At 42.9% G+C, this 20,093-nt stretch overlaps 1 protein-coding gene across 3 annotated transcripts; it reads right to left on the bottom strand.

Moving 5' to 3' along the window:
• Positions 1-1,832: 1,832 nt before the first annotated feature.
• Positions 1,833-17,742, bottom strand: AMMECR1L (AMMECR1 like). Of its 3 annotated transcripts, none has more exons than XM_064516985.1 (7): positions 17,385-17,742; positions 14,611-15,055; positions 9,145-9,255; positions 8,497-8,611; positions 7,646-7,736; positions 6,600-6,696; positions 1,833-5,329 (listed from the first exon to the last, which is right to left on the bottom strand). In XM_064516985.1, the coding sequence occupies exons 2-7, from the start codon at positions 15,015-15,017 to the stop codon at positions 5,218-5,220; spliced, it is 933 nt and encodes a 310-aa protein (XP_064373055.1). In that variant the 5' UTR covers positions 15,018-15,055; positions 17,385-17,742; the 3' UTR covers positions 1,833-5,217. The 3 variants fall into 3 exon arrangements, with proteins under 3 accessions (XP_064373055.1, XP_025965481.2, XP_025965482.2); XM_026109696.2 differs by lacking the exon at positions 17,385-17,742 and adding an exon at positions 16,539-16,972; XM_026109697.2 differs by lacking the exon at positions 17,385-17,742 and adding an exon at positions 15,715-16,497.
• Between the last annotated feature and the right edge of the window lie 2,351 nt (positions 17,743-20,093).

Raw genomic sequence — 20,093 nt, 5'->3', positions numbered from 1 at the left:
TTTGACTGGGTATTGATCATCAGTTTATAGGGTTAAATATTCATTTTAAGAAGCGTGGTAACAGTAGTCTTCTGGACTGTGTTTTGAGAGTGATCATCAAAACATATTCGAAGCTCACCTTGTCACAAATTGTAGCAGAAACAGTTTGTGAACAAAGCTCAGTATCCCACTGTTCTATGTACTACAATTCAGTTTGAGAGCAATGCTTATAAACTACAGAAGTAATCAGCATAAATATGGATTGAGTTGCATGCAAAACTGTTTTGGTTTTAATTTTTATCTTTGAGAAGGGGCATTTCTTGGTCACAGTTAGACAATTTTTAATATAAACCTTGTCCAAAAATAAAATTCTATTTTAAGTTTTGAATAAAAATGTGCAAGTAATCGTCATTTGAAATATCTTGTAGAAGTTTCTCCTCGCGTTTTGTAACTTGTTTTTAGAAGAAAGTCAGTGCTAAATGAGTAATTCTTGTTTATTATTTCAAACAGAAGTGAAAACAGAAAAAAGTGTTTTCTGGAGAATTATCCTGGTGCTCTACCTTCAGCAGAGATTGAACTATTTCAGTATGCAGTCTTGTGTATACTTGCTTCGACCTGAACTCGTCTTCACAGTGAGTTGCTGAATGTTACTACAGTCACAGTAAACAACATGCGTAAAAGAACCTCTGATGAAAAATACTGGACAAATTTTAGGCCAGACTGTTTAAATGTGAAACAAATCCAAAAAATCAAGTAATATATATGCCATGAAAATATACACATAAGTCACTGTATTCTAACTGACAAGAGTTGAAAGAATATGCTTGGTAGCTTATCTGGCAACAGTGGATGCTAGTTTTATGGTTGACTTCAGAATTTAAAATCAGTGTCACATGAAATTCATCTTAGCCAGAGTCCTTTTCATTCCACTCATATTGCTTAAGGAATTTACCTCCTAGCTTCACTAGTACCAGAAGCATATTTACTGAAAGTTATTTTTTGCTTACTTGCATTTCTTAAATCTTCCTGGGAAGTCTGATTGGTAGATTGCATGCTTTTTGGAGTTGCCCTCAAGTCAGTGAGCTTCACAGGCATATTTAAGTCAAATCACTCCTCCAACACACACACACTTCTTTTTTTTTTTTTTTTTTGGTCTTATACCTGTTCTTCATTGATAGCCATGGCTGCCCTTCCCAAGAACCACGAACAGGAAATGTAGGATCCTTGCCATAGGTCAGAAATGGGCAATAACCTGAAAGTGTATGGAAAATATATTTAAGCCAGAGGTACTTATATCAAAACTATTATATAATTCAATTGATCTTGTCCCAAAGCAAACATTCAAACAGTTAGCAAAAAATCTGAAAAGATGATTTTTTTTTTCCTGAAATGAAGTTATTTTTTTAAGATGACCTGAAGACAAAAAACAAACAAACAAAACACTACTGGCAGTTTAAACTGGATTTACAAATTCAGGATTTTTAGTATGCTACAGAATTCAGCATGTATGTGCTGTATATACTTCTTCATCAAAACCGAAGGAGTTACTGTCAGGTGAACGTACTTCAGGATACCGTGCTGTACCATTAATAATGAAAAGTGTTTAGATTTTTTTTTTTAAATTTTCTTACTATTTCCACTTTCTTCTAGTAAGCCTGACTGATTATTTTTGTGCTCCCAGAGAGCTACTACCCCATGCTGAACACTTCCCTAGTCCTGAATGCGAAAGGGTATTTAGAGCCTTGGTATTCATACATGATGTAGTATATTTTCCATCTTTCTTGATGAGACAGATTTCATCTTATTCCCCATAAAGGCTGTGAGAAACCACATAAAGAGGACAGTACAAATAATCTTTATCCATTATGATTTATTCTCTACAATACTTCATTAGAGGATAGAGTTCAATTATTTACACTCAGAAGTTATTATATAGGTAGGAGGCAACCAAGTGTAATACAAAGAATTGGTCTGACATCTCTGCACTGAAGGTCAAAAGAGGTCTCCTGCTTTAAGGAAATAAATTAACCAAAAAAATAAAAAAAAAGAACATGTAGGTTCCAGAATACAAACATAAAACAGCACTAATAGTCAGTGAAGAATGCAGATGTTAGTGTACTATGAAAACAAATTATCCTGTGCAAAGGTTAAAATGAACCCTTAGATTTTCTTACAGAATATTTTTGTTCTTATAAATCGTAGATATGTGATATTTTGACGACAAAACCTTTCCAAACTGAAATGGCCTCAGTTGAGATTGACTGTTTAACATTATGAAGAAAAATTTAAGAACCTCACAGTGGAAACATTCCAACACTGACAGACTCCAGTGATCAAAGACATTCTCCTGTATTTACTGTAAAACAAAGACAATTCATAATTGCAGTGAGATTATTTCTCAGCTGTGGTTGTCATGAGAATAAGCCCTTCTAGACCATAAGGCACTTGCTACTAAGGATGAGTTAAATCCATAGCAAACCAGGTGAGAACTGCTTTGAGAAAGAGCAGTTCTAGCCTGCTGTCCCAGCCAAGTAACCACAGAGAAATTCCTAAAATTGCATTGGTCATTGATTTTGTTTGCCTCTATCTTTAGGCAACTGAAAATGCATTTTGTTTCTAGTTTACTTTTCATCCTTATGCATAGCTGCCATGTAATGATCTAGAAATGGGATTATTTCTGAGACCCACCTGTCCCTGTCATACATTTTTCTGAGATGGCTTAACTATTAACACACTTTTCGATTGACTTTTACAGCTGGACCCTTACGGGACTAAAGCTGAGAGGGCCTGTTTCTTAGGCAGCAGACCAGTGTTTCTGATCTGCTAGCTCCTCTTCTCACTGCAAAAAGACAAGAACACGGTACATATTTAGAGGCGTTTTTGTTTTTTTAAACAGACTGAGTGGGGAAATGGAAGTGGGAGGGGATAAGGCCTCCCCAGTCCAAAACCATCCAGCCCACTTCAGGCTTAAACCAACCAAGTCACTCAATCCTAAAATTCTGTTCTTTAAAAATGACAGCTAACCCTCCCCACCCCACCCCTTAGTCATCCCCTATTCAAATAAATGAAATCAGGAAAACACTATACACTGTTGAAGACACAGAACAGGGCAAACATTTGAAAAAGAAACAATAGAGTTGAAAAGCCTGGCACTATATGCCTGCATGACCAGTCTCACTGAGCGTGCTCAGGGGTGAAGTTTTAGCACCATTTTTTTGCTTTTTTTAAAACCTTTTAGAAATTAAATTCTAACATAGAACACTTGAACAGTAATGAGTGTAGCCCTATGTATCATACTGTTTGACAGCTGAAAGGTGAGTAGTATGTCCAGAGCTGACCCCACCCTCCCCCATCACTCCACGGCACCTGGTAGAGTAATTACAAACCACTCGAGTTTGTAACAAGACTGATTTATTCTCAGCAGCAGGAAATCATGAAACAATCCCTTAATCTTCAATTGCTTTTCAACAACATCACAAGGGAAAAGTGGCAATTTGTAAGAATGACCCAGTACAGGAGGAGAGCTGGGTCGATATTGCACAGTTATCCAGAATAGGACCCCCTCCTTTCCCTCACATCTCTGTCCCCAGCAGTAGGAGAACATGACACCACTATGAAGCAAAACTGCAGGATTCTGTTCACTTTGCTAGAACCAGAAGGAGCAGCAGCATGCAGTTTAGAGGTTTCTGTCCAACCTATCCCCTGCAATGCCAGGGGAGAACTCATCAGAACTTCAGGCTTAAACACCAGCCAGCTTTAAAAGCCATCATTACCACACACAAACAAACTTTAAAGATATATGCAACCAAATAGCCATTACTCTGCTATGCACTTATATTTTCTTTCCTCATCATTGCTGACCCTTCAGATATTTGCAAAAATCAAGTGCAATTTTTTAAATCCAGTGACCTCATTGAGAGGGCATCATAATTTACAGCTTATGACATCCCTCAATGACTCTGAAGAATGACAACTGGATAACTGATACCTTCCTTTTAGAAGAGAGTATTTCTTGTAATCATCAATGACGGGAGAAGAAATACACAATGCACATGAGTTTCATACAGTTTGGGTAATACAGATTTCCCCCCCTCATTGCCTTGATGTGGTAACAACTAAACTGTGTAAGATAATAACTTACCAGCAAAACTACACAGCTTTATTCCATAGTCCTGCTATAAACTGGAATACTGACAATTCTCAAGATCCATAGTCACCCGAGAGAAAGTGGCTGTCCTATAAAAAGGAAGGTCCCCGAGACTGTTTGCTTAAGTTAAACAAATTTCAGTCACTAGTCTCACTGGTATGACTACAGGCAATGCCCTGCAAATCCCTCCCCATCCCTAATCCAATCAGGCTCTGTTACAAGTGTTTGGACACAAAACTTAGTAGTAACAGCAGTAACAGAGAAGATTGTGCAGGGACACCCAAGGACCTTGTCCTTCATGTAAACAGCATTTAACATTTACTCTCTTACAGGCATAACAGCATTCTATTTCATAGCAGGCTACGTTATAAAGCACTGTCTAAAGACCCCGCAAACTGTCAACCAAATGGAGTTCTAGAGAATCCAACCTACAGTGGGATCTGTAAATTAAAACCTTCTGGGGTTTACTTAAATAATGGATTCATCTACAATACCATCCAAAGGTTCTTCACATCTTTAAGAGTTTTCTGTCCATGAGGATGGGGTGCTATCCAGACGTTCAACCCTCCCCATATCATAACGTCCACCTGCGATGTGTGGGGACTGCAATCAGCTCTTGGTACACAACAGATACCAGAGGTTAAAAAAAATTAAAAATAACCTAAAAAATGTTTTGTTGGACTCCGTTGCCCAGGCTGCCAGGGGAATGCTCCTACTTGATCTGGGGGGCTTCCACAACGAACAACTCAAGTTTCCAGAGTGTCAGTAACACACAAGAACAGATCAATCTGAAGTGGCACTTCCACTCCTAGAGGTCTTCTGCACCTCGCGACAGTTCCTAGACACGGAGCCCCAATCCAACTGAACCCCCGTTTGGAGGGAAGGCTGAGATAAGGCTTGGGCCCCTCAAGTTCTGTCATGCTCTCATCTTCCCCCCAGGTCAGCTGGAAGGCAGACTTGGCAACGGAAGCTAGCATCATAAAATGGTGCAGTAATAGAAGTAACTGGACCAGGAAGAGGAGGCATCTGCCCCAATGATGTCATAGCCGTTGGCAGCAACTGGGGGGTGGGACTGGTCATGCAGCCGTGTGTCAGGAGTAATGATTGTAGAGGGGGGGGGCATGAAGAGTGCCATTCTGGAAACAATGCTGACGGGAAGCCATGTATTCTGCATAACTGATTGTCACCTTCTCACTGCGGTACCTATGGAAACAGTGTAAGAATAAAAAAATGTAAACAGATTATGCAATATGAAAAGACTAGACATAAAAACGTTCATCCCATATCACCTTTTAGCTCACAGCCAATAATGACAAAGAAGCACTCACTAACTTCAAAAAATACTTTGTTTGTATCATCCCATGCAGTAGTCTGGATAGATAACCAGTCTGGAGAGAGAACCTTTCTAAGCTTGAATTAGATATGCTTCAGTGTCCCAAAAGTTGAGGCAATCATAGTTAAGGTGACTCCTGAAGAGGCAGTTTGGGCACACAGAAAGCAAACTATCAGTCTGTATTCTTTTTATCTGCTTGCTGTGAAAAAAGGTGTGCAATGTTTGCTGTAATAAGATGACTTAAAGTTTCAGAGACAAAACAAACAGTATTTCAGTATTATTTACTTCTGTGGTGATCTTCATATTTGAAAGGCTAGCAAAAGCAAGATGGAGAACCAGGTAAAGGGAGGTTTACTAAAGAGTGCATGTGCCTAGTCTATGTTGTGCAATCAGAATCCACAGAACAAAGTCTTTTTGGGAGACCAGAGATGCCAAGACGAGAGGTAGGTGTGCTTCTGAGCGTAGCATACAACAGATAGCAGAGCTCACAACCATTTTGCCGTAAAGCCCATGTTACACCAGGCTTCACTGAAAAACTTCATCCTGTCCTCTCCTGTTAAACCCCCTCATCTCCTGCATTTCTACCTCATTTCTCCAGAGGTAAGGAGCGACCTGAAAAATCATGGTGTTTCTAGACAAAAGCAGAATGTCCCAATTTTTACTAACATAAAGGGACCTGAACCAGCAGGACAGCTGGGTGTATGGAAAAGCAAGCAAATTCTGAAAAATCAGCCAGCTTAGAGTGGTTTGGTTTCAAGAGAGCTGTCACCTCCAAATAGCTACAGCACCCGCAGAGGAACAGAATGAGAAAAGGAAGTCTGTTGTAAAGATGCAGAATAAACCTTGACAACTTTCAAAGGTTTGGCCTCCTTTGATCTTTCATGTGGATGATTATATTAAAAAAAAAAAAAGTGACACTTCTCTGAGGAAAAAAAACGGTCACTTTGCTCCTCTGTGGACTGAACACGTTACACTTCATCCATATATGTTATTTACCTTACATAACATTTACAATGTTGCCTTTCAGCCTACATTTCTCATCTGAAAGAAGTGTAACAACTAATGTCAAACAGAAATAACTTACATTACCCATAAATCACTACAAAATAAAAATGTAAAAAGACTGAAACATTGGCTAACCTGGTGAGTTTAATTGTTTTCCTAAAATCATTGGTAATCGGAGCCTTAAAGCCACCTTTCCTGAGTAAGGAGTCTATGGTCTGGATCTGATCCCAGTCTGTTGAAAAATAAAAGCAAGGGACATTTTCAATATAAAAATGAAGCTTGAAAAACAAAACAGATATATAAAAGGCCTCTAGAGAAGCAAACTACAAAAACAGGAAAATGAGCTTTATAAATACCAAAGGTGAACTGGACACACATAGCCTTATGCATGCACACTATCTGCATGTATCAGCTCTTTTTAACTCCTATTGGAACATTTTTCATACAACCTCTGTTCTTATGAAGGTCTGCACCTTGCTTCTGTTGCAGGCACCCCAAACTGTTTTACCGCGTGGCACTCAAGTTTAGCTCTCTAAGCCTTAAAATAAAATAATACTTAGCAAACTGGGATCAGCCTGATGCTCTAGTGATAGCGCAGTGCACTGCTATGTGAGAGATCAGAGTTAAAATTCCTACCTTAGTCTTTTGCCCCAGAGCCAGGAGGATGCGACAACTCCACTCTGCTAGGTGGAGGAAAGGAGGCAATATTTTGAGCAGTTACCATGGTGACCACTACTAATTTGAGTGGGAAGTGTGCTCCAGTGGGGCCCTGTTTCCTGCCCTCATCTGGAGGGCGCTACTTTAGCAAGAATGAGGAGGAAAGGGACTCTCCTGTTGGTGCTGTGCAGCCTGCAGTTATCCTAGTTGGTGGGAGAAACATAGAAGAGGAAAGATGCAGTGCTGAATGAAGCTGGAAGGTCCATACTTTGAGATCCTCTATTTCTTAAGCCCTAGAACATGTTTACACTAAGATACAACTGTGCATGGATGTGGGATGAGAGAAAGGCCAGATGAAAACCCAACAGCAGCTGTATCAGGTGTCAGTTATCCAGATTAAGCCTGGTGGCTCCCTGGCATTACTATGAGGAAAGTATTGCAATCCAAATCCAAAATCCACAGATTTAAGTTACCCAGTTCTGTGCAAAATGCACTGATATGTTTGGCTGCCATCTCAAACCCACCTTGTTCCTTAGCAACCTCAGGTAAATACGTGGCTGTGCGTTTGACACCTTTCTCATTGACGAACTCTATTCTGATCCCATGGATCCCAACCTATAGATGGAAATGAACAGCCAAATAAGAAGTGTTTGCTAGGACCAAGTCCATGATTGATTTGTTATTATCACAACACTGCTGTACCTCTGTCTCACTGGCCAGTTTGGCTATAGCTTTTGCCCGGGTAAAGGATATTTTCCTCCCCTCTCTCAGTCCTTGCCAGGCAGGCCTACTGAGCAGCTCTCCTAACAACAGTGCAAAGGCCCTCTGCCTCCTTTCCCAGACCAGCCCAACCAGTCTCCCTGCCATTTCTCCTGAAGCAAGTCAGGTACAGACTTCAGACAGGATAGTTTTCCATCTCTTACCCTGGCCCAGAAAGACAAGAATCTCTACACAAGAGCCATGCCCAAAGTCTATTTAATCCTTCTTAAACTAAATACATTTTCATGTACAACGTGCTAAAACTCATCCACACCTTAGGTCTTAACTACTACTTTTATTCCCAGTTTCTATTCACAGCACTAGAATACTTCCCAGGCTTCTACTTACGTTTACATATATATCTAGACCTATCTCCTGTTGGGCCAAATCCATAAAACTCTTGTTTCCCCTTTATTCCCACTCAGATCCCCACCCAACCAAAACCAAACTGTTAGCCCACCATCTTCCTCCCTTCCAGTGTCCCACCCCCACTTCTTCGATTCCCAGCTACAACGCCCATACACCCCTGTAACGAAGGAGACACATTACCATGTACTAACCCGAACCCGAACGGAACGAGAGAGTGATGCAGAGTTCCAAATGCACCTGTTCTCACCTCCCAGTCCAGGTAGTCACTGGCATCCTCAAAGTTAGTGAGGAGGGAGACAGAGCAGAAGAGTTTGGGCAGCTCCTCGCGGGTCAGGGGGGGAAATCGGCTGTCCTTAAGTGCACTAAAGGGAACAGAAGATATATTGCCTAACACCAAATATCACATCAAAATGTGAAATGCTCAATTATGCCCCACACTTGGGCCTTTCAGAGATTACGGTGGTTAATTCAGTTTTGATTATGCCTCTGTGAAACATTTTTATCTTGGTTACCACAGAGAAAGTGGTTTGCATCTATTCGCAATCTAATGAACTGTAATATGCAAACCGTAGTGCAAGGTTCCTTACACTGTCTTCGACTGAATGCAGTTGGAGAGAAATTATGTGCTATGTGAGATGTCAAAAGTATTAGTATGCAGGACAGATTTGACATTAGCTTTAAAAAGTCAACCAAAATTCACCTGCTGCAAAGCTGCTCCACTAAATCCCGATGTATTACTTCACCCTAACTACCATACAATTCTCAGGTTTATTTTATTGTGAACCGTATTAAATTGAACCTATGTCAATCCAATAAAATCTCTCAACCTTGAATCCTTATAGATCTTCAGCAAATTAAACTGATTTCAGATTTATTTCATTTTCAACGTAATTACCTGGTTAATGTATATTCCCTGAGTCCTGAGTGAAGATTCATGGCTGAAAAGGTCCCGATGCAGCCACGAAGCCGCTTGTCTCGCCCCGTCTTCCACGTCACAAAGAGCGGACTGGAAAGGGAAAAAGACAGAAATACTCCAGCCTCTAGAAGTATTTCCTGGCTAAGGGGAGCGGGTGTGCATGCATTTGCTTTCTCTACTCCTCTCTAATAAACCCCAGTATGCATTTTTTTTCACCTGTAATCTAGCAAAAATACCCCCCTAAATGCAAGAAACAACCTCCCCCAACATTTTCATCGTATTCCTTTCTCTCCACCAGTTTCCAAAACCTTCCTGGACAGACTCCGAGCTGTTTTCTGATGAGTAGTACAGTTATCTAACCCCACAGATTACCTTTGCGAGTAATGGTCTCACTTAGTAGCATCCACTAGTTTACATGACAACCCATACTGAAATTAATATAGGTGTAGCAAATAAGATTAGTTATTTATAGTAGTACCTTTGAACCTAAAATCCCCAAGCATTCTACAAAGCATCTATAATTCAGGTTTGTGATAAAAGTTTTTTTTTTCCTAACAGATAAAAAGCAAACCTATTTTTTTTTCCTGATTTATTTCCATGAGGATCCAAATTCCAGGTCCATTCCTTCAGCTCAGTCTGTCTTCACATCCCCTTTTGCTTATCTTATACTTGATTTATATTTAAACAAATTCTCTCCTGTTGAATAGACATCCGAATCACTATATTGTTCCTACTCAAACATCCCGCAGAGATTTGTATCTTCCCCCACTACTATCATGAATTTACAGATATAACAATAGATTCTCAAATACGAAAAATTAGCAGGCTCATTTAAACCCAATAAGCAAAAAGCCATAATTAAGACAAAACCGGCAAGTTCAGAACAGCAGCATTCAATAGAGTTCTGTGAATAGGTAAAAAAAACCAAACCAAACCAAAACAAAAAACCCTGTGATTATTAAGTGTTATACATTCATTTCTACAGAAGTGAGGGAAATTGCAAACAGTGGTAGAGAGAAACAGTAAAGAAAGGACACTAGTGGTTACAGATTTACAAGAATGTCTGAACATCTGGAAAATCGTGCAAGGCAACCGATGATGCTGATCTAATTCTAAAAGCAGGGAAGCTGATCTTATTTTTTCAGATGACAGTACTGAATACAGTAAGTGGTAGTTCCTAATCCCAGCATAAACGAGAAAGTTGTCAAACCTCATAAAGCTGGCCGTCGGTGATTCTAAACATGACTCTGTGGATTTCTGATTGAACTTTAAAAGATAACAAAAATGATACAAAACACAGTCTTAAGAAAATCATTTTCTGAAATTAAACAAATATTGCCAAGAGTTGTAAAATATGAACACAGAAGGACTGGTTCTATACCAGAGCACAGAAAATTACTTTGTTCAAATTCTTCAAGCTATCGTAAGCAATGTATTTTTGTTGCAGTGAACATTACCAAAAGTACTAATAGATTCTGGTCAGGCAACAAAAATAACATGAAGAGGAGATGATTTCTCCAGTAAAGGCAACACAGCTTCTTATGTTTAAGTAGTTAGATGATTATTTAAATTGTAGTCACAAAGCAGTGCCCAATGATGCTCCCCACAGCAACAATGGAATTAAAATACTGGATCATAGGATATACCCATTATTCAGGACCTAGTTATCAACAGTGACCAAAGGCAGAAATACTGCCCAAACAAACAAACAGCCCTCAGGTGATAATTGTGAAGAACTTCCCCCACAGAGGAAGCTGAAACATTCTTCCACAACCATCAGCCACCTTATGGTTGGCCAACCAAAAAGACAGAGGATTTACTGTTCTAGTTTTCCAACAAAACTTCAAGGCACTTTCAGGATATCATTCCTCTATATTACCATCCCCCTATCATGTGTTGTAATAGAAGACAGAAACAAAGCACAAGAGAGATTCAAAAACTTACCAGAAAAAGATACTAAACTTACAAAGAACATTTATGAGAAACAGTACTGTCACAAGCCCAGTGGAAATTTAGCTTAATCTAATTAAAGTTTTGGAACCACTACTTAGCCCATGTGACATTTATCCCAAATAGAAAAGGGAAGGGAGAGAATGGAAATCACCATTGACAGAATACAAATCTAAGTCAGTTTCTTCTCTTCTTGGATTCAAATTACAGGTTCACATATCCAATTCACCTCTTTCCCCTTAAAAAAGAAAAAAAGTTTCCATTGAGCTGTGACACAGCTTTATGCATCTATAATAGAAGAGATATTACCAGAAAGGACAAGACAATTACATTTAGAAGGCTGTCATGTTTTCAAAGATAGCACGTTTTTAATAATTTTTCACTATGGTCATAACCACCAAGGCATAAAAAACGTGTATAATTTTGTAGAGGTATATAAAATTTCAGTATTATAAAGTTTTTCATTGTAGGAAACATGTTTCTTTCTGTATCTGAGGAATAAATGAACTTGGCAAACTGCAGGTGCAGCTCACATAATAACTATGTTCCATATCCCATTCCCATTTCCCACATGTATTAAGAAAAATCACAGTAATCTTTTACCCATATTCATCCAATATCACTTACCTATACTTTCAGTCATATTTGAAATGGATTATGTAAACCATTTCTCCCCCAGCCACAATATCCTATTTACGTGCCTTCCATGAGAGTTTGTTGAGCTTGGGATAGGAGATTTTCAGCAGCTAAAAACTAGCTTCTCCAATTGCAACGATAAAGGGAATTTTAAAGTAACAAAATATAGTTTGTTCAAATCAGAATCCAGCCTGTACAAGGGGAAAACCTGTTACTTAAGGTATAGATTTAATGATGCAAGTATTATTTGTCCTACATGGCAACTAGAAGCTCGTATGACATAGTTTTAGTACCAGTTTGTAAGATTACTGTTGAAAAAAATCAAAGACTGAAACACTGAAGTGGAAGAAGTAACTAATTAACTATTTATATGCCAATCCAGTACAAAACTGCCATTTTTTCCAATAACCTAAATAGCAAAGGGATTTTTTTTTTCCTTTAGCAAGTTAACTCACGCATAACTCTGAGTCCTGCAATGTCACATTCTCAACGTTGATTTGTGAACCTCATTGCTAACATGTATAAAAGCTCCCCTACTCTGCAGGTAGCTGTCAGCTCCTTAATTCCCATCCAAATTGTTGTCCATGTGCGTATCCTCTCAAGCTGGTAACCGGAATTACCTATGGCTTTCAAGTCATAACACTGAACTTCTATGTTTCTGTTATTACACTGTTTATGCAGGATCCTGACCTTCACTACTACCTCCACATTTACTTTAAGGTTCAGCACAAACTTAAGAGATCTTTATCTAAGAAACAGGCGGGGACAAACCTGTGCATCTTTCTTTTCCCTCCATCTGTCTCTCTTCTGTCTCTCCAGACAGTTTGGCTACTGCTGGTATATAGCTTTGGTTTGTTCCAATAGCTCTCACAGTGACACTAACCATGTTACAAAGGACAACAGTGCAAATTGTTTATGTACTTTCACGTTGCTTTATCTTATATTTGATAACGTTTGGCTTGAAGTGCACTCCATCAGTCTCAAATGTGACAGTACCATCCCAGTGCGCTGCTCTACAAGAAAGCCAAACCCCTGCTTTTCCCTGGAGTTCATACAACTATTTGCTACAAGCAACAGCATAAATGCTGAAACTCAAGAAAAAACACGTAGGCATTTGCACAGAGGGGAAGAAAAAAAGAAAAGAAAAGAAGAGTTAGTTTTGTTACGGAGTGCTGATCTAAGAGACTTAAATCATCAGCACAGGAACACCCATTGAAGGCTTTTAAACTTTTTAAATCTGGGCATAAAATTTAAACAATTGAGATTCCTGAAAGAATACCCTTTTTTGAAACTAGTTAACAGAAACAACAAAAGCCAGCTAGAAATATCCATCAAGGCCAAAATATTGAAGCAATATAAAATTACATCCCTTATTGATTTAAGAATAGAACAAAATTGCTTTGTGTTTCAAGCAACAAAATAGTAAATATACTAATGTGTCCTTTTCTAAAAGGAGCCTAATTAGATCAGGTATGAAAAACATCAGCAGAAACATTTAGGTCTGGGGAGCCCCTGGACCTATGCTATATTCTGGTCCAGAGTGTTTCCCCATTCACTCGTATTTGCAATATTACACATCTTAGTCCACAGCAGCATTCAGAACGTGTGTCCATAACCCTGCTAGGATAATGGCTGCATGGATGCACAACCTACGTCTGGCTGATTGCACACCAACAGCCGATAAAGTGGGGAGACGTTCAATACACAGAATAAATCCTTGAACAGTTTAGCCATTGTCCCTTTGCATCAATTTAAAATTCATTAAGTTAAAGATGTTAACAACTTATTTTATCTGTTGTCCTGGAGTGGGCCCCTCAAGAAGGATCAGAAGGTCTATCTGTCATTGATCTTCATACAAGTCTTCCACCCAACATTTTAACAACATTAACACTTCCACATCTACACATTCAACCCTCAGAGAAGCATTAGCTAAATCTCAAAGTGAAATGCCTGAGTAACATCTTCACAAATCCACCTCCTGTCTCCTCATACAGACCTCTTTTGTTCTTAACCCTGATACTGTCATTGAATGTTTACTCTCCACTTCTCCCTGTATAGTCCAGCTAGCACTATCTCCATAATACAGCCACATTTTCAGTTTCACAACTAGCAAATTTTTGTTCTCCCTCCCCGCTAAACCCATTAACTTGGGCTACCAAACATCCTTGTGAGCATCGTTGTCCAATTCTCACTAGCTCACCATTTGTTTCACTTCTCTCAACTTCTTAATCTATTCCCTTCCGGGCTGCTAGCCGAAGGAAGTCTCTTCCCTCGACCCTTCACAAATTTAGTGCCTGGCATTAGAAGTTGATCTCCCTCCAAACTAGTTACATTATTTTACTGTTTTCTGAAAACATTCTAATTTCAGTTTCACTCACTCTTTTTCGCACAATCTCATGATAGGCGTGGCACAGTTAGTTTCTTCCAGAGCCAGAGATCTTGTTACAAAGAAGGGAGCCAACTTTAACAAAGCATTATTGCGAAGTGGGTTTGCGCTCCTCGATACAGTATGCACCATCTCAGGCAGCACACCAGACGGGGAGCTGAAGAAGCACCAGCCTTTCTTGTGTGTTAGCCTGGCTCTCTTTCTGTAGAGTTAAGCCTGTTCTCCACTTGCCACCACTCTTCAAAGCTCCACATGCTTCCATCAACAAATACAACAGAATATTTTTACTCTTTCATCCACTTTACAGCATACCTTTTTGTTTCTGATAGACCAAGCAAGCAGCAGAATGTCCCCCTTCCCCCCCTGCATACCAGTTTTCCTGTTCCCCAGAGAAAACCCTTCTCCCTCCCCAATCAAATCACAGCTCTAGGTGCTGGTTCCTCAGCTTTCCTCCCGCACGTGGATTTACTCACTAGGGGTCATTGGTAAATCGAGGAAGTCGTGGCTGAGGGAAACCATAGAGATGACAGTAGAGTACATCAAAGCAGTAGCAGCACATCTCCGCTGTCACCACCAGGTTCTTGGTACTGTTGGCAGTTCCATTGGGCCGGGTAAGTGGGCTCAGAGCTCCTGAAGTGGGATTCATTCGAGTAATTGGGGAATTTCCTGGACCCAAAGTCAAGTCAGATACGTTCTCCCTTCCATTATTCCCGTCTGTATGCTGGTGGTTCTGAAGAGGACCTGAACTGGAGCCTGGTACAGTTGTGGCCTGATTCCCATGACTGTGGGTTCCACTCCCAGACAATTTGGGTTTCTTTACCCCACAACAGCCAGCTGCCAGCTTGGGCTCAAGTGGAGGAACACAGCGTCTTTTTCCCATCCTGATTCAAAACTTGCTGCCTGGAGCACTGCAGAATCCTGGCAGAAAGAAAAAAAAAAAAAGCAACACACAGAACAGTTACAGCAGGTGAAAAAATCAACAGTCATTTCCTTGCTTTTTCTAAGGTGTCAGAAGGGTTTGTCTGTAAAAAAGAGGGGGGAAAACCCCTGCAACTCGCAGCTAAGCACAGAACTAAGATCAAATCAGCAGAGTGGGAGTTTTTATACAGGAAAGAAGTATACATGCCATGAAATCATACTTACAAAGGTGAGGCTTACCGAGTATTAAAAAAAAAAAAACCAAACCAGGCAGCTCATCACAAAAAAGTGGAAGGCAGTCTTCTCATAAGGGAAGTGTAATTGGGGGAAAAAAGGGGGGGGCCTTCGGACTATAGATATATCCCATTTACTACTTTTCTGGATCACCCATTCCCCCTTGGTTAATGTCTCTGCATCAGTGGCACAATCTACTACTCCACCACCACAGAAGCATTTCCCTTCCTCATTCTCAGCGGAAGAGTAACAACAACTTTGCACTGCACCACCTGGTTTGGACTCCCAGGTGTGCTCCCCCAACTTAGCTCTGGCCTAATCAAGACACGAAGAGAAGCTACAAACACTGAACAAGCATTTTCTAAACAACAGACCATTTCCCAGACCCAAACACAGCAACCCCAAGAACCAGAACCTGCATTTACTTTCTAAGACAAAGTCAGCGGTGCCCGCAGGTAGACATCTCGAGTACACAGCCAGGACATACAGAAGAGAAAGCGCTGAAGACCGAGCACAGCCTGAGCGGAGGGAAGTGGTAATGGCGGAGAAGAGAAAACAACAGAATGCGCTGCCTCGCGCATCACAGAAGAGGGTGGAACCAACACAGGGAGGAGAGTCTATGCAGCAAAAAACGAAATGAATGTAACAGATAAGGACCACGAGTCAACGGTAAGAACTTGCACAGGTAAGTATAGATCTCATGGTGATGATGACATTACACAAAAGGAGGGGAGAACAGATCCCTGTCTGTCAAACAGGGCTCGAAGAGCAGACACTTCCATCACCTAGGATACCATGAAGAACTGGAACCCAACTTCAGGCCTCCTGAGAGCCACGCCACTACTTTAGCCACTAGATCATCCCTCCAACTCTTCCAAATATTTAACTGATGGGTGAACCGAGAACACACACACGGGGGCAGGGGGGAACACTACCGACATAAATTCTTGTTATGGCATCCCCCTTCCTTCTCTGCACATGCAAAGAATCTAAACTTTATCCATGAAGTTTCTTTAGCCATCGTGTGATACAACCCCAAGCTGAAGCAGAACTAGCATGAGACATGTAGATGATGTCTCTCAAAACAAAACGCTTAAGAGTGTTTAAGCGCGAGGTTTTAGAAAGATAATCAGCATAAGGAAAAATTAAGAAGACAAAATGAAAATTACTCATTTCGCTCTGATCTCTACCTTCATAACCACAAAGAAAAGGATAACTTGGACAAAGGAAACATGTAATTTTTCAGTACCTCTTGAAAGTTATGCTATAATGCTTCAGTGACAGCTGCTGAGATAGATGACCCTTTCCAAGTTGTCCCTGTGGGCTATGTCCATTTAGGAAGAAAGTCATTTATTTTTTTGAAACCATAACTCTTCATTTTAAATTAAAGACTTGGAGGGGGCAGAAAGGATCTTCTACAGCTCTTGGACATTTATCACCGTATCAGCTGCTGCAGGCGGCAGAACTGCCCTAACAAAGCAGGCTGCACACCACTGCCGAGCCGCGGGAGGCCTTCTGCTGTCTGTCTCCTCACTTATCCTTCACAGGAAGGAAACTTCGGTACAAAGCGACGTGTTCCAGCAGCAAATATAAAACCGAACAACCAACGAGACACTCGACTCACAAGGGGCCGGAGCCCGGTACTTCGTGACAGACCCGAGGGCTCCAGGCGACACGGGGCAGCATTTTGGGGGGGGGGGGGGGAGCCCCGATGCCCCCAACGCCCTGGTAGGGTGAAGGAGAGCGGCCAGGCTTGTACCTGCCCTGACGAGAGCCCGGAGGCAGCGCGGCTGCCGGGGGCGGCGGAGCGGCAGGGCAGAGGCTCCTCGCCCCGCGCGACGCCGCGGCCCCGCGCACCGAGCCCTCCCAGCGCGTGGGGCGAGGCCGCCGCCGCCGGGGGGCCCCGTCGAGGAGCCGCCGCGGCCCAGGCCCGCCCGGCAACGGGAGCGCGGACGCGCCGCCGCCGCCAGGGGGCGCCCGGGGCCGCGGAGCGCCAGGCGGGGGGGGGGGGGGGGCACCCCCGTTAACCCCTTCCCGCCCGCCGGTGCCGCCCCCGGTGCCCCCCCCGCAGCCCCCCCGTGACCCCCTCCCCCACCTTCCGTTCCCGCCCGGGGCCGGACGCGGCTTCTCCCTCCTCCGCCTCAGCCCAGCCGCCGCCGCTGCCGCTGCTTCCCCGCCGCCGCCGCCTCCTTCTTCTCCCGCTTCATGGAGCCATGGGCCGGGGCGGGGGCTCTCCGGAGAAGCGGGCCCGGCGGGCGGGGGAGGAGGGCAGCGCCCGCCGCAGCCAGGCCGGGCGCCGGGCTTCCCAGGGCCGCCGGGCAGCGCGGGGAGCTGGCGGACTGGAGCGAGGCCGAGGGAAGGTCCGCCGCTATCCCGGCAGCCTCCTCCCTGATAGTGAGGTAATGAGGGAAAAATGTACACAGTCCGCCAGCCTCCCATCGGCCCCGCGGAGCCAGCGCGACCATAGAGAAGGGAGGACAGTCTTCCCTCCCCCGAAACCATAGATGCCACGGACTTCCGCTCCGGCTCGGACGACACTCGCGGGGGCCGGGTTCCCTCGCTGTCACGTGACGCGGCGCACGTGCGAGGACAAACAGTCTCGGGGGCGGGGGGAGGCAGCGAGTGGGAGGGGCGCGGGGCTCCCCCGCCCCCAGCTGTGCTGTGACCCGGGGGAAGGGGGGACGGGGGGAGACACCCTCACGTGGCGGGGGTGGTGCCGCTCTGCCATTGGCTAGCACTCGGTAACGTCACTCCAAGAAGGGGGGCACGCTCGGACGCATCCATTCTGCGGCTCGGCGCGGGTAGCCCCGCCCCTCCCCCCCGCGTCTGCCGGCTGTGGTCGGTGCTAACGGCGGGAGCGCGCGCTGCCAACGGCCGGGGCCGCCCCGCCTCCATTTTGTGCCTGGCGAGGGCTGGGGGGACCCGCGGCCGAGGCTGCCGGCGGAGGGGCTCCCGCGGCGGCGCGGCTCTCCGGGAGCTGGGCCGGACGGGTCGGCGCGCCCCGCGGGGGCACAGCTCGTGTGAAGGTCGGAATTGCAGTGAAACACCGCTCCCTCGGCACTGAAACGCATCGGTGTCTCGGCTTCTGGCAGGAAGGCAAACCTACCGCAGCCAGTGCGGTACGGCAACTGCATGGGACGTTTGAAAAATGACGATTTCAGATTTTTTAGCATCTGGGACAGTAGGAGCTTCTCCTCGGCCCCGGTAGAAGCCCTGCTTAAAAGGCACCTAAATCCTTCCTTCCACCCATTCTACATAACTGTGTTAAAAATACTGCACGTGTGTAATTCTACCATGAATGGGCTCTAGGACTTTCTGTAGAAGTAAAGGCCGAATGTATGCTTTCGAAGGAGAAGCTTTGACGCTTTAGTCTGCAACGAGGATTGCTGCAGCAGTCAAGGTGCTCTGGAGCGCTGAGGGAGTGGTGGTATTGCCAGTCTGCACAGCACAGTTGCGATGGAGGAATGCTGCTGCAAACGTGACTGCTACCATTTTCCTCTGTTGCCTAAATAACAACTTCTGTCTTACTTCTCTGCCCTCACTCTTCATTCATAAAAGCAGCAGCAGATGTTGCTCCAACAAATGTAGAAATAACAGCCTTCAGCATTACCCATTATTTCATTTTCGGATGTTAATATATAGCCCATGTGAATTAGGTAAGTCACATGCTCAATATACTTTCTAGTGATTTATAAAGAACAGGTACTTCCCAGAGGAAAAGCTACAATATCAAAGCAGAGAAGTTGTAAACAAGTACAGATAAAGAGTAGAGTAGAACCTTTCATAAAGATGACTAGATTCTTCCTTCCCTACATTCCTTTATTCCATGTTAATTCATTTCACTTTCCTCTAGCTTGAAAGGGGAGTAGTGAGATGTTCTGAGAACAGTAGTAAAACACTAAATTAAAAAAAAAAAAACTACTTTTCAGCTATTTTTCTGAACTGTAAGCATTCTACAAATTCAAACTCAGCATGTTCTTCAAAGGACAAAGCCCTCTGCTAGTATAAGCTGGTAGAAGCTATTTGGGACTGTAAAATGGAATTTATGGCTGATTGCTTAGATCAGGAGTTTCACAAAGAACACAGAAGAGGCAAAAAGCAAACAATTAGAAGAATCCAGTTAAATTTTAGCAAATGTCTTCCTCATTGCTACTGAATAGAAACTGTGTTCTTAGCACTAGGAGGACACTGAAATTATTACTGTTCCATGATGACTTTGCTTATGGTCCCTTGGGTCTGAAAGATGACAATTTTGAGTACCATCTTATGTAAAATTCTAATTGTGGTTACTACAGAAATCTTATTTACAAGAATCAGATGAGTGTCCTAGAACAAAGGTTTAAGAGCAATTTTTTGACTTAAAGCATTATAATGCTTTAAGAGCAAAATAAATGCACCTGCAGTACTTGAAAGAATCCTTCACCTCCCCCCAAAACCCCACACCATTTACTGAAAATAAGCCTAAGACTTCATCTAAGAGCTCTTTCCCAACAGTAAAAAAACACTTCTGGAACTCCTCAAGAGGCAACTTTATAACAGTGAATCAAGTACTTACAATCTGTTTATGAAACTGGGACTCAAGGTCATCATTAGTGATATCACTGTTCTATTAACATTACAGTATAAAACAATACTTGACCAGGTTTTGCGTGTTCCATAGCATTGAGGGCTGCCACTTCCTGAAGCACAAGGTGATAAACAGCAGTGGATTTGATTCTCACCTTTCACTGGCTTACCCCTTGCATTTTAGTCCGCACTGTGCTGAAGTCTGTTGCATTTCAGTATACATACCTATAGTTCCCCA

This window comes from Dromaius novaehollandiae, chromosome 9, assembly GCF_036370855.1.
Source record: "Dromaius novaehollandiae isolate bDroNov1 chromosome 9, bDroNov1.hap1, whole genome shotgun sequence".
Classification (NCBI taxonomy): Eukaryota; Metazoa; Chordata; class Aves; order Casuariiformes; family Dromaiidae; genus Dromaius; species Dromaius novaehollandiae.
This window is presented reverse-complemented; position numbering and strand designations above follow the sequence as displayed.

What these genes read in the sequence shown, in the direction of transcription:
- AMMECR1L (XM_064516985.1), bottom strand. Translation starts at nt 15,017, where the DNA reads ATGGGAAAAAGACGCTGTGTTCCTCCACTTGAGCCCAAGCTGGCAGCT. An exon ending in TGAGGTTGCTAAGGAACAAG is followed by an intron (nt 6,697 to 7,645) that starts GTGGGTTTGAGA and finishes ATTTTTCAACAG; the next exon opens with ACTGGGATCAGATCCAGACC. An exon ending in AAAACAATTAAACTCACCAG is followed by an intron (nt 5,330 to 6,599) that starts GTTAGCCAATGT and finishes CTGTTTCCATAG; the next exon opens with GTACCGCAGTGAGAAGGTGA.